Genomic DNA, 11,460 nt, shown 5'->3' with positions numbered 1-11,460 from the left:
CTCTTTGAGCACTGCGTCTGAAATGGCAGGAAAATGATTTAATAAATATGTGCGCGTACCTGTGTTTTTTAGCGGCTAAGAAATTTATTTTGTTGAAACGAGGTGGCACATGCGCAAATCCCTAACAGAGGGTAGTTGAAAGAAAAAAATGAAATAAATGCAACAGGAGAACTCATTATATAGATTGATGCGATAGATAATTTCGTTTTATCTAGAGTGTTTTGAACTAGTCGTTTATGGCTCTTGAGTGCGCATATGGAAAAAATATTTCGTTGTTGTCTTTATACAAAGTGGTAAAATGGACTTTGCAAAAGCTGGAGCAGTTTATTTAGAGCCGTAGTATTGCGTGCATGTAGTGAATGCACGGGTTTCATATATTAACTCTACCGATCCAGAAGTCGCCGCGCTTTCGCTACGTATATCCTGGCCTAACAGAGCTAGGCCATCAGCAGTTTTTCTCTACCGTGCGCACGGGCGGCATTCCGCACTGCGCCAGTTTTTTTGTTTCTTATATGCGCCCAATTTTGTGACGTTATGTCACATTTGACCAGGTCGCTGCTTTAAGACGCAAAATGCAGAAGTAGATCTGCGCTTCAGACAAGTAACTTGACCTGAGGGATTGAACAGCGTAAATTACAAATTTGTAGGTTTCGCTTCGTGGCAACGATGAGTGGTAGCGTTTTTAACACGGCATTGCAACTTTATTAAGCAGACTTTTGTGCTCATGAAACGCCTAATGAAGGTCTTATCTTATCTGTAACAACATTCATTTGTTAAAAATAGAACCTTGATTCCATCATTCAGCGCCTGAGTTGATTGGGACGTTAAACTCTTATAAATCAAATGAAATTAAATCTTGCTTCCGCGATCAGTACACCCCCTTCCTCTCGACGTACCAGGGGACACCACACCTTGCATCTAATTTTTCTATTCTAGAAATAATATGCTAGGCATATGTGGTAAAAGTATTAAGGCATTACAGTAGGTATTCCTGTAGCATTCTGGTGCGAAGTATGGAGTTTTCAAAAGCCGGATATGAACCCCAGCAACGCCTAGGACTGCCGTGAGGCATGATGCGTAGGTTTCGGTTGCGATTAACACAGTGAGCGCATGTTTTGGAACAGAACCAACAAGAACCAACAGTAGCCTCCCTTGTGACGAAAGTCTTGCATTCTTTATCGACACTAGCGTGCGCGCAACATTAAGACGAATATTAGCGTGGAGGTTTCTTGTCAGCACCTCGCGGTTTTTGCTGTGCGCTTTCTTGCTGAGAATTGTTGTTAGCAGTACAGTTCGCAGCAAAAAAAAAAAATATTCAGCGATGACAAAGCGCGCTAGAAAATCGTAGTGTGTCCTGTGCGCGTCCTTGCCGAGAATTGTTGTTACCAGTTCAGTTCGCAGCAAAAAAAAAAAAGGAAATATTCATCGATGACAAAGTGCGCTAGAAAATCGTAGTGTGCCTGTGCGCGTTCTTGCCGAGAATTGTTGTTACCAGTTCAGTTACAGCAAAAAAAAAAAGGAAATATTCAGCGATAACAAAGCGCGCTAGAAAATCGTAGTGCGTCCCGTCGGGACATTGTTTTTCTTGGAGTTGTCAAGGGAGAGTTCGCAAGCCTCGACCACCAGCTTAAAGCTTACAACTGAAAGCATTCACTCTCTTATAAGCATCTGCTGCCGTCACTGATACATTCGAGTACCTAAATTAAAGACGTTGTTTACCCGAACGAAAGCGGAAGGAGGTAGGCTTTCCGCCTTCTAAGGGGGTCACTATGCCAAGTCACATATTTATGCCACAAATACTCACATTTTCATGACAAGTAACTGCCGCTGTGCACGGTGAAGTAATTGCCGGCTTCATAATCGCAAGGCTAACGTCACCAGTAACTTACAAGATCCTCAATCTTCGCCAACTGACATTTTGATTCTTGAACTCTTTTTAGGGTGCTATAGGTTTTACAGATAATTTGTTCAAACTTTCACCCCGTGAATGGCTCGAATGGTTTTAAACTAATCGCACCCAATTCGTTCGCGCTAATGGCTACCTGTCCTCTTCAGTATATGTAACTTCAGACGTCCCACAAGGATCCGTGCTTGGCCCTCTTTCATTTCTAAGCTGCATCAATGACTTGTCTAGTAACCAGAAATCATCAGTCATACTTTTTGCCGATGATTGTGTCATATATCGGTCAATAAAAGCAACTAACGATGTCGGTGTGCTTCAAGTTGACCATAATGCTGTTTCCGACTGATCCTCTGCATGGAATACGACACTCAACACAACTAAATTTAAAGTAATGTGCTTTCCTGGATTCGGAATTTTTGTCATATTTCATATAACCCTAATGGGGCCTCATTAATATCAGTAACATCATATAAGCACCTTGGCGTTGCGGTGGCATCAGTCTTAACTTGTAATGAACATATTATTTCTATTATCGCAAACGCTATCCGCATGATAGGCTATAGTTTGGTTTATGGGAATTTAACGTCCCAAAGCGACTCAGGCTATGAGGGACGCCATAGTAGAGGGCTCCGAAATTTTCGTCCACATAGGGTTATTTAACGTGCACTGACATCGCACAGCACATGGGCCTCTAGAATTTCGCCTCCATTGAAATTCGACCTCCGCGGTCGGGATCGTACTCGTGTCTTTCAGGCCAGCAGCCGAGCGCCATAACCACTCAGCCACCGCGGCGGCACACATACTAGGCTATATTAAACTCAATTTTTCTATTGCGCTGTAATCTGTGAAAATACTACTTTATAAATCACTCGTTCGCTCTAAACTGAAATATGCTGCGTCAGTATGCGATCCTCACACACGTTTATTAACCAATGCTGTAGTATCAGCTCAGGATCCCGCCGCACGTTTCATTCTCAGTGACTATGGTCGTTTACCAAATGTTGCAGTCATAAAAAAAAAACATGTCACTAGAACCTTTGTTACTACGCAGAAAAGTCTCCCGCTTATGTCTTTTCTTTAAAACTTATCACACTAATCCAACCCTGAAAAATGCACTTATCACGCCACAGCACATGTCTCATCGCGTGTCGATAACCCCTGTAAAGTAGGAATGCGTCGCTTTCGAAATGCATATTACCAATATTCCTTTACACCTAAATATTCATCGGAGTGGAACTGCCTGCCTGGAACACTGGTGCTTGCCGACAATCTCGAGGAATTCAAAAGAAACCTATGCGTACATTGCAATTCGCTTAATTTCTTTTAGCCAAATGTTCTTGCAGGGCAAGTTGTGCACTTTTGCCTACCAGCGATCATGTTCTGCGTTGTACGCGACTTCATATCTACTTCATTTTTTTGCTATACCGAGTGCTTCTGCTTGTAAGCATATTTTGCGAGTCGTTGCTTTTCAGGTTGCTGATTCCACCCTGCCCGGTGTTTCTGGTATCCAATAATTGAATACTTACGCCTGTATATAGTGTTCTGCTTGCTATTTTTATAATTTTATTTTTAATCTGTATTTTCAAAACCTCACTTAGGTTCATAACTGTTAATGTTATGTACCCCGGTTTCCCCTCCCCCTCCCTTTACTTTTGTTTGTCAAGTCCCACTCCCCTCTAAAGTACGAGTACTCGCACGTGAGTTATCGGCGTTACAAAAAGTAGGTAAAATACGTTCCCTGAGCTCAGTAGGCGCTCCGAAAAAGTGGGACAAAAATCATTCCTGCTTCTATTCACGGGGGACCTAAAATATATTTTTTTGTAACTGATGCGCCGTCTAAGCTTTTCTTAAACCTATAACTGCCTGCGCGTTGAAGCCACTTGTTATTTTGGTGGAAAGATGCAAAGCACTCAATACTGATCTGGACACGACATATTTCGCTTGCTTGGTTGGCGAGTGCTTCCTTCGAAGGAGTGGTTCACTAGGGAGACCTTTTTCATGATGATATGCGCAGGTGTGGTAGTTATAGTGCCTATAAGCAGCGCTCATTTTCGTTTTTCCTAAATATTACAAAATTTTTTCGCTGGTGAGTGCCTTCCTATTGATAACGTGGCAACACTGCAGTTATACATACCAAGTGTAGATTCTCTCCTTGCGCTCACCGATTCACATGTATGCCTTATAAGTAAGTACCGCTGAACACAGAGCTATTTTTTTAGTGGAACGTAGAGGTACTCATGTGAAAAATTGGATACGGAGAAGCTTACCGGGCATCTCTCAGAAGATTTGATGATTATGATGATTATGGATTTTTATGGCGCAAGGGCAGCTATGGCCAAAGAGCGCCATGTCACAAGGTATTTTTTCTTCTTCTCAAGGTGGGGTCAGAGACCCATTTCCCAAGCATTTCACCCTAAATAAGCCGAGCACCAGACCAGGGGAAAGCTTGTACCCATTGTATCACCGGTGGGTACCCGGCGGCACTGGGGATCGAACCCCGCACCTCCCGCATAGGAGGCGGATGCTCAACCACTTGGCCACCGCTGCGGTCTCTCTCAGAAGAAGCAGAGCTGACGGCGTAAAGGCAAAAACTCGCATGCACCAAACTCCGAGCAGTGCTCCTGATGATGCTCTCAGGAAATTGCTACTCTAAACATTATGAAAAAACCAGCTTTTCATCCATCAGCTGGCAATACCATTCAAACTGGGTCAAAGTTTAATATATGCTTGTTTGCAGGGGCTAAAAACTAACCAAAATAGTGGATAAAATTTCACCACTCACATCAAAATCAGTCAACTTTAGTGAGTGCAAGCACATTTGCTGCTGTGCTGCGCATGCACTATAAGATGCCCCTGTAAATTACGCCTACAAAACGGTGCTGCCAAAGTCCATTGGTAGCATACCTGTGGTCACCTGGCGAAATTTGTAAGGGTGTACAGAAGGCGCCTGATAACTTCCGCACGACATTATGAGACAGGAGGTTGAACTCCAAAGCGCTCTTCATGTTCTCCTGGGTGCATCCGTATTCCCTTCGTAGACGCTTGACAAGGTTGAAAGGCAGGTTAGGTGTGTCTAGCTGCCTTAATTGTCATGCGCAGGAAACAGTGGTTAACACTGCGTGCACCAATTCTCATATGTCGTTCCTCTGAGTGTTCGGAGCGCCGGCCTTGCTCATGGCGTGAGGAGCTCGTTTCTATAAAATTCGCTAAAAATCAAACATTCCAACAAAAGTATGCGCTTTCTTTTTATTTCTCGATAAGTATTTTTCTCGCATGCGTATTTAGTCACTTGAGAATTCAACATATTTTCGTAACGTAGAGTGAGCAGTATGTAACCTCTTTATGGGAATTTTTCTCTTTGACTACATCTAGAAAAATACTCTTGAGGTGTTCTTACTGCGTGTAAATGCATATTTGGAATCAAGGCGCTTCATTTACGGCGTAAAATTTATTTTAAACAAATTCAGCTCTACATTTTATAACAAGAACACAGTAAGAACTTGACAGGATTGGCGCTGTTGTTTCTTTATGTGGCCGCGCCTTAAAATGAAGAGCTGGAATTCTTTTTCCAAAATAATGCAAAACTAAATAGCCCTGCAACGCAATTTTTTAAGCGCACAAATGCCTTGTAGATGCATGCTGCGCTAGTCTTCCTATTTGATTTTTGTCCCTTGCTGCATGCTTCGGGTCCCGACCAGTTCCAAAGCTGCCGGTGAGGTCTCGCGTTATGTAGAGCGTTTTAACTATAACTCGTGCCAAACTGTTACAATGAGACCATGGGCAGCAGGAAAATTCTAGTAGGGCCGGGTCAAACGTTTTTATCAGCTGAGTAGGTTTTTTTTAATGCGCCTCATTTTTTATAATCGACACGACAAAAATAGCACACATTTTTTACTGGGTTAGCACAAAATTTCACCGTAAATGTTGTAGAGTATGTTTCAAAGTGCCCTTTCGAGTTGTTTTTCTCAAAGTATGATGAATGCCATGAACGCCTTCTCAACTGCCGCCAGTGAAAAAGGAAATTTGCTGGCAGAGTAGTGGACCTGCGGTCGCAGTGGAACTTCGGACGCCATTACTGTGTGGTGTGAACAATTAAAGATCTTTTATCAAGAGCAAGATATCTAGGCGTCACTACGAAGAGGCGTTATTATTTCTTGAATCTATTTCGAGGCCGTTCTTCATAAAAAATGGTAATTTTTATGCTCTTTTCCTAAGCAAATTTCTCGCGGAAGGGCAGCCCCTCTCCCAGCCTAATTCCACTACTCTTTTAACGTAAGTGAAAGCCCGCGAGAGTTAAAATATATCACATGACTATGCGATGCCAAGACGAGATGTCGAGCTCCTGAAACGAGCCGCTATGAAAGAAATTCGTTTATAGAAAGCTGCAATGTATAAACTGGCTACCGGTCACAGAACTGGTTCTGCGATCATCGAGAGCTTATCTTTATCCTAGGATTGTGACAACAGCATAGGCGCAACCGCGCTGTACTTCTTGTAGGTCTCATGGGCCGTATACAGGAAGGACATGGTATTTTGTTTGTTACAGATTACCATGCAGTTGAAACTATTTCAGAAACATGTCAATACTTAAGAATAAAGCTCTTAATGGCTCATGCTCGCGCGTCCGGTGTAACGCTGTCTTCCGCGAATAAAGCGGCATCTACTCAGGATAGCAGAAAAGGAATGTAGCATCAGATAGTCGAGACAAAGTGTAACTCCCCACCTCCACCATATTTGATGACTTTAGAATGTGTAATTAATTAACAATAGGCAATCTTAGCGAAAAACAACCAAATGCGTCGATTTAGCGCGGACGTCGATATAGCGACGGGAGAGGGTGACGTCACACCTGAGGTCGTCATAGTAACGGAGCGCGCGCTGGTGGCGCCACCTGCGCGCCCCCACCTGAGAAGCCAGAAGCCAGAGAAGAGAAGAAGAAGGAGGCCAGAGAAGCAGACCGCAAGCGCCAACTACGTCGTCTAGATCGAAAGTGTGGCAAGGTAGAATCCGTTGTGTGTGCCACTGGTATGGGAACCTGCGAAGCTAGAATCGTAGTCGGCAAGGCCAAAGGCTTTCGCCTTGCCGTATTTTATATTGGCAAAGGGCTCCCATCATTTTTTCGGCATACTTTGTCAATTATGCATTACCCTGGTGGTTGAGATGAGAACGATGAAGACGCGGCAAGTACGATAGCTTCCTTCTAGCGATAATAGAAGAAGAAGAAGAAGAAGGACGAACGGAGCGAGGAGCGGAAGGCTATGGGAAACTGTCTTCCAGACAGGGGCCTCGTGGACGAGCAGACAGGCATGACTCCTCGAGAGAAGCGTCTGGTCCGGGATAGCTGGCGGCGCTTCTGCGATAAGAACCCTGACTACGGCGTGCTGCTTTTTCTTAGCATGTTCACCAAGCACCCCCAGTACATTGCGCTGTTCCGCAGCTTCAGGGGCAAGAACGTGCGCCAGCTGCACGAGGACCCCACGTTCAGGGCGCACGCGTACGCCGTAGGCCACCAGCTATCTGCCATGGTCGAGTCCCTGGAAGACCCCCTGGTGCTCATCGAGCTGATCCGCAAGAACGCCACCAACCACCGCATGAGGCAGGGTGTGCGGCCCGAGAACTTCGAGGGCCTCTTCTCCGCGGTTGTGGAGGAAATGGTCTCCAGCGACGTGTCGCTCATGACGCAGGCTACTGTCAAGGCCTGGGAGAGGCTCTTCGAGGTGAGTGAGGCACAGGTCTCTTCATGCTTCCTCGATGTTGGGTAATTTTGTGATGCTCTCACTTGGCATCGAAGATGTAGCGACAAATTCTGTACATACATATACGATAACCTGCCGTGTAGGCTACAATCAGTAGGACTCGAATTGCTGTTTGAGAAGTGTGTGTATACTGGTTCACGCGTCACAAAACTGAGGTCTTTTCGTTGCGAAGTACGCTGCATTGTTTTTCTTTGAAGCTTGGTTTGCGGTTTCATCAAGCAGTAAAATAAGCGAGGGCTGTTTTGGTCGAAAGTTTCCACGACTCTTCTACGGCGCAGTTGATGTTGCGCCTACTGAATCTGCGGAAAGGATGTACACGCCTGCGTGGTGTATCTTGCTATTGCCATAAAAACAAGAAGGAAAACCACACGGAGCTCACATGAGCGCCTTGTTTTGAAAGAAAGGTGGGGAAGCGATGGGATGATACAGTCAGTTTCATCCTCAATCTATGTGCCTCACACAGCGAAGCCTACCTGAATCGCTTGAAACAACAGGCCGAATTCTCTGTGAAAACTACGCAGGAGCAAACATTCATTCTTCTGGGACAGGTCGCAAACGCGGAAGTATTCTGCCACGGCATACTGTGAACAATAAGTACATCTATATATCGTTACACTTATTGATACTTCTGAAGGCGGAAACTCACAAACGTTGCGCCTTGTTCAAGCCAGATATATGATTGGGATGGCTTTGCCTAACTCTAGTGTACCCAAGCCCATCTAAATGGCATGCCTCCAAGCCCACCTGAATGACATGCCGACACATTGCACATACTGGAGAGCATTTATTACCTGATGCACGTTTTCTTTATAAACCAGGGCCATTTCATATGGTTCTCATTAGCCAAAAGATCAAATCGAGTTTCGGGGCAAACATAGTACGGCGTCCACATCCACGCCAACTGTGGCGCCGGCACTTTTTTTTCAGAAAGAGGTGTAGTAGGCGCGTAAACGCACTCACCGGTGCGCAACTTGTCTTGTACGGAAGCCGAAACACTAGCTGAAATGTGATCTGCACTTTTTATTTTTCAGACAGTGAACATGATAACGAAATCCGTCTTCGACGAGACTCCGGAACCCTTACCTCCAGACAAAAAACCCGAGTCGCCCGAAGACCTACCGTCTGGGCCCACCTCTGCCATGACCAGCCCGCAAGGCCCCTCCCGTACACCCCCGGCCGTCAAGAGTAACGTAGAGGCTACTTCGGAGAAAGGCCCGAAAAAACGTCGCCGGAAGACGGCCTCTGAGAAGCCGCAGAACTAGATTCGCGCCGTACATGGATGCTGCTTGTGGCAGCGCTGAACTCTAAAAAGAATGATGCGCTGAAAGAGGCACAGTTTGATCCTTACCATGTAGCTTGTTTACTGATTAACGCTAGGGAAGAATTATTTTCCTCGAAATGCGTAGGATGAAGTTCTAAAAGCGTGCTCATCGAACATTTCCATTACTATAAATGACTCTACGACCAAGTGTATATACAGCGATTTGGGCAGAATCTGCGTGGAATACATATCGTTGCCCTCATCGGACGGCATAATATTGCAGGAAGAACTCGTTCCTGTCGTGGGTGTACTGCATAAATACTAATCAGTAAAATGCAATCTGTACTCTTTATCAATTTTTTCTCTAAAACGAATTCAGCATTTCGAAGTGGGGTTGTTTCCATTCTGTGAATTTAATTTTCTTCACCAAGGCTCGGAAAACGCAGTTCTGCTCGTAGAGCTTTGCTACAGCTATAATACGACGTAATTGCTTCTCTGGAGTAGGCGCTACAGGTCGCATTGCGTTTAAATTTCCTTTCACGGCCACCTAGCTGCTGCTGTGCGTCCGTGTGCGTGTGAAATGCCTTCTTTCTGACATAAAAAACAGGCGTAATTGAAACATTTCTTTGTTCAGTTTGTTTATGTGCATCTTGCTATACTTCATAGATTCAGTGAAAGTGCATCACTACTTTGAAACCCCAAAAATATATAAACCTCCGAGGAAAATCAGCATAAACTTAGCTTGAAAGCGACGTGGAATATCAAAACTCAGACGTAATTATGTGTTCTCGAACTGACAGGGCCTGTGGGAGGACCATACATAATTGCACCTGAATGTAATAACAACTGCACATTGTAAATCTTTGCTAAGAGGAGGTGAGCAAGATAATGCAGTTCGGACTGACTGCTGCTCATGCCAAAGCTGCACCGAATACGCTGGAGCTTTGCCGGACACTAGGTTTTATGAAAGCTGCAGAAACTCGATGTACAGTCGTCGATACACCTATCTAGAGCGCCCTAGCCACGAAGCAGGGTGTAGGCCTGCACTTGCTTCTTTAGCGAGAGGCCTAATGCATGAAGCCGGACCATGTCGCGCATGCGCATTCCCGTAGATTGTGCGCAACTCTTGTGTATTTGAAGGCAGTAACGAGTCCACCAGACAGCGGCGATTGTCTTATGTGTTCAAAAGGAGCACAGCGTCCGATTACTCCGAACAGGTATGCGGACGAGAGTACCTGTCACCTGTGCATGCAGTTTGCAATCGAACAGAAATGAAATTGTTTGGAGGGACCACGGTGTGTATTTGGCAACAGAGAGGCTATTGGAAGTTTTTAAATGTAATAATACATAACAGGGTGAAGTTTGGGTCACTGACCAAATAAAAAATAAACGAAAATGACCCTTGTTCACAATAAGACTGTCAAAGAAGAAGGCGGGGTTGGAGCGATTCGATAGGAAGGCTTCAATCCATTTCATTATGTAGGTTTGCAAATTTAATCTGAGAAGTTTTGTCAGTAAGCATATATGGAGTACTTTATCGAAGGCTTCAGCGAAATCTCAAAATATGACGTCGGTCTGTTGATTAGAATCAAGGTTAATGTGCAGATCCTGTAAGAAAGTTGTCAGTGGGGTCTCGCAGGAGTAGCCCCTACGAAATCCCATCTGTGCCAGGTAAAAAATGAGTCAAGGAATGACATTATGTGGGTATAGATTACGTGTTTCATGATTTTGCTAGGTACGCTGATTAAGGAAATGGGGCGGTAAATTAAGGGCGAATATTTTTCACCTGATTTTTAGACTGGAACCACCTTCCCATGTTTACAATCCTTGGGCAGTTGGCCAGTGAGGAGTGCGTGAATAACAACGGCAAAAAGACGCACATGTATCTTTCGTGTTTCTTAGTATTTTAGTGTTGATGTTGTCTTTGCGGGCGGAGGATGACAGCTTCATTTTTGCAGTTTATGATGAGATTTCTGTTAGAGGCATAGGTTCCATAATAGATGTCGGTTCTGAAGGAAGTGACATGCTAGTTTCTTTCGTAAACACAGATGAAAAGGCGTCCATAAATAGACTGGAGCAGTCTGTATCAGAGATGGGTGCACCTTCTGCACTGGCAAGAGATATGCTACGCGTGTGCTGTGGGTTGATGACATGGGAGAATTTACGGAGGTTAGTTGTCAGCATTTTACGCTCATCAGACTGAAAAAAAGCACGTTTGGTCCCACGAGTTTTCTTTAGGTAGACTTTTTCTGCCCCATAGTATTTATTATAAGCGTTCGCACTGGGATGCAAGTTCGCTGAGCAGAAAAGACGTTTTTTTTTGTTTTCCAGGTGATTTAGACAACTGTTAAACTATGGCTTTCGCGGGCTGTTTCGCATGATTAATTTTGGAATTTTCCTTTTGAATAATAACCAGTTTTCATGAGCCGTTCTTTGATTAGAGTTCAACTAGGGCTAGCGAGGTGCGAAGTTCGTTATTAATAGCAGCATAGATTCCATTATAATATAATCAGAGGTTTGTGTATTGGTTGCCCGGGGCA

General features: G+C 44.5%; 1 protein-coding gene across 1 annotated transcript; it reads left to right on the top strand.

The window, feature by feature from the left end:
• The first annotated feature begins 7,159 nt into the window (after positions 1 to 7,159).
• On the top strand, positions 7,160 to 8,922 carry glob2 (globin 2). The gene is made up of 2 exons (XM_077667726.1): positions 7,160 to 7,620; positions 8,691 to 8,922. The coding sequence occupies exons 1-2, from the start codon at positions 7,162 to 7,164 to the stop codon at positions 8,919 to 8,921; spliced, it is 690 nt and encodes a 229-aa protein (XP_077523852.1). The 5' UTR covers positions 7,160 to 7,161; the 3' UTR covers position 8,922.
• Positions 8,923 to 11,460: the final 2,538 nt, after the last annotated feature.

Source organism: Amblyomma americanum, chromosome 5, assembly GCF_052857255.1.
Source record: "Amblyomma americanum isolate KBUSLIRL-KWMA chromosome 5, ASM5285725v1, whole genome shotgun sequence".
Classification (NCBI taxonomy): domain Eukaryota; kingdom Metazoa; phylum Arthropoda; class Arachnida; order Ixodida; family Ixodidae; genus Amblyomma; species Amblyomma americanum.
The sequence above is the reverse complement of the archived record's forward strand: the minus strand, read 5'-3'. Positions and strand labels throughout refer to the sequence as shown.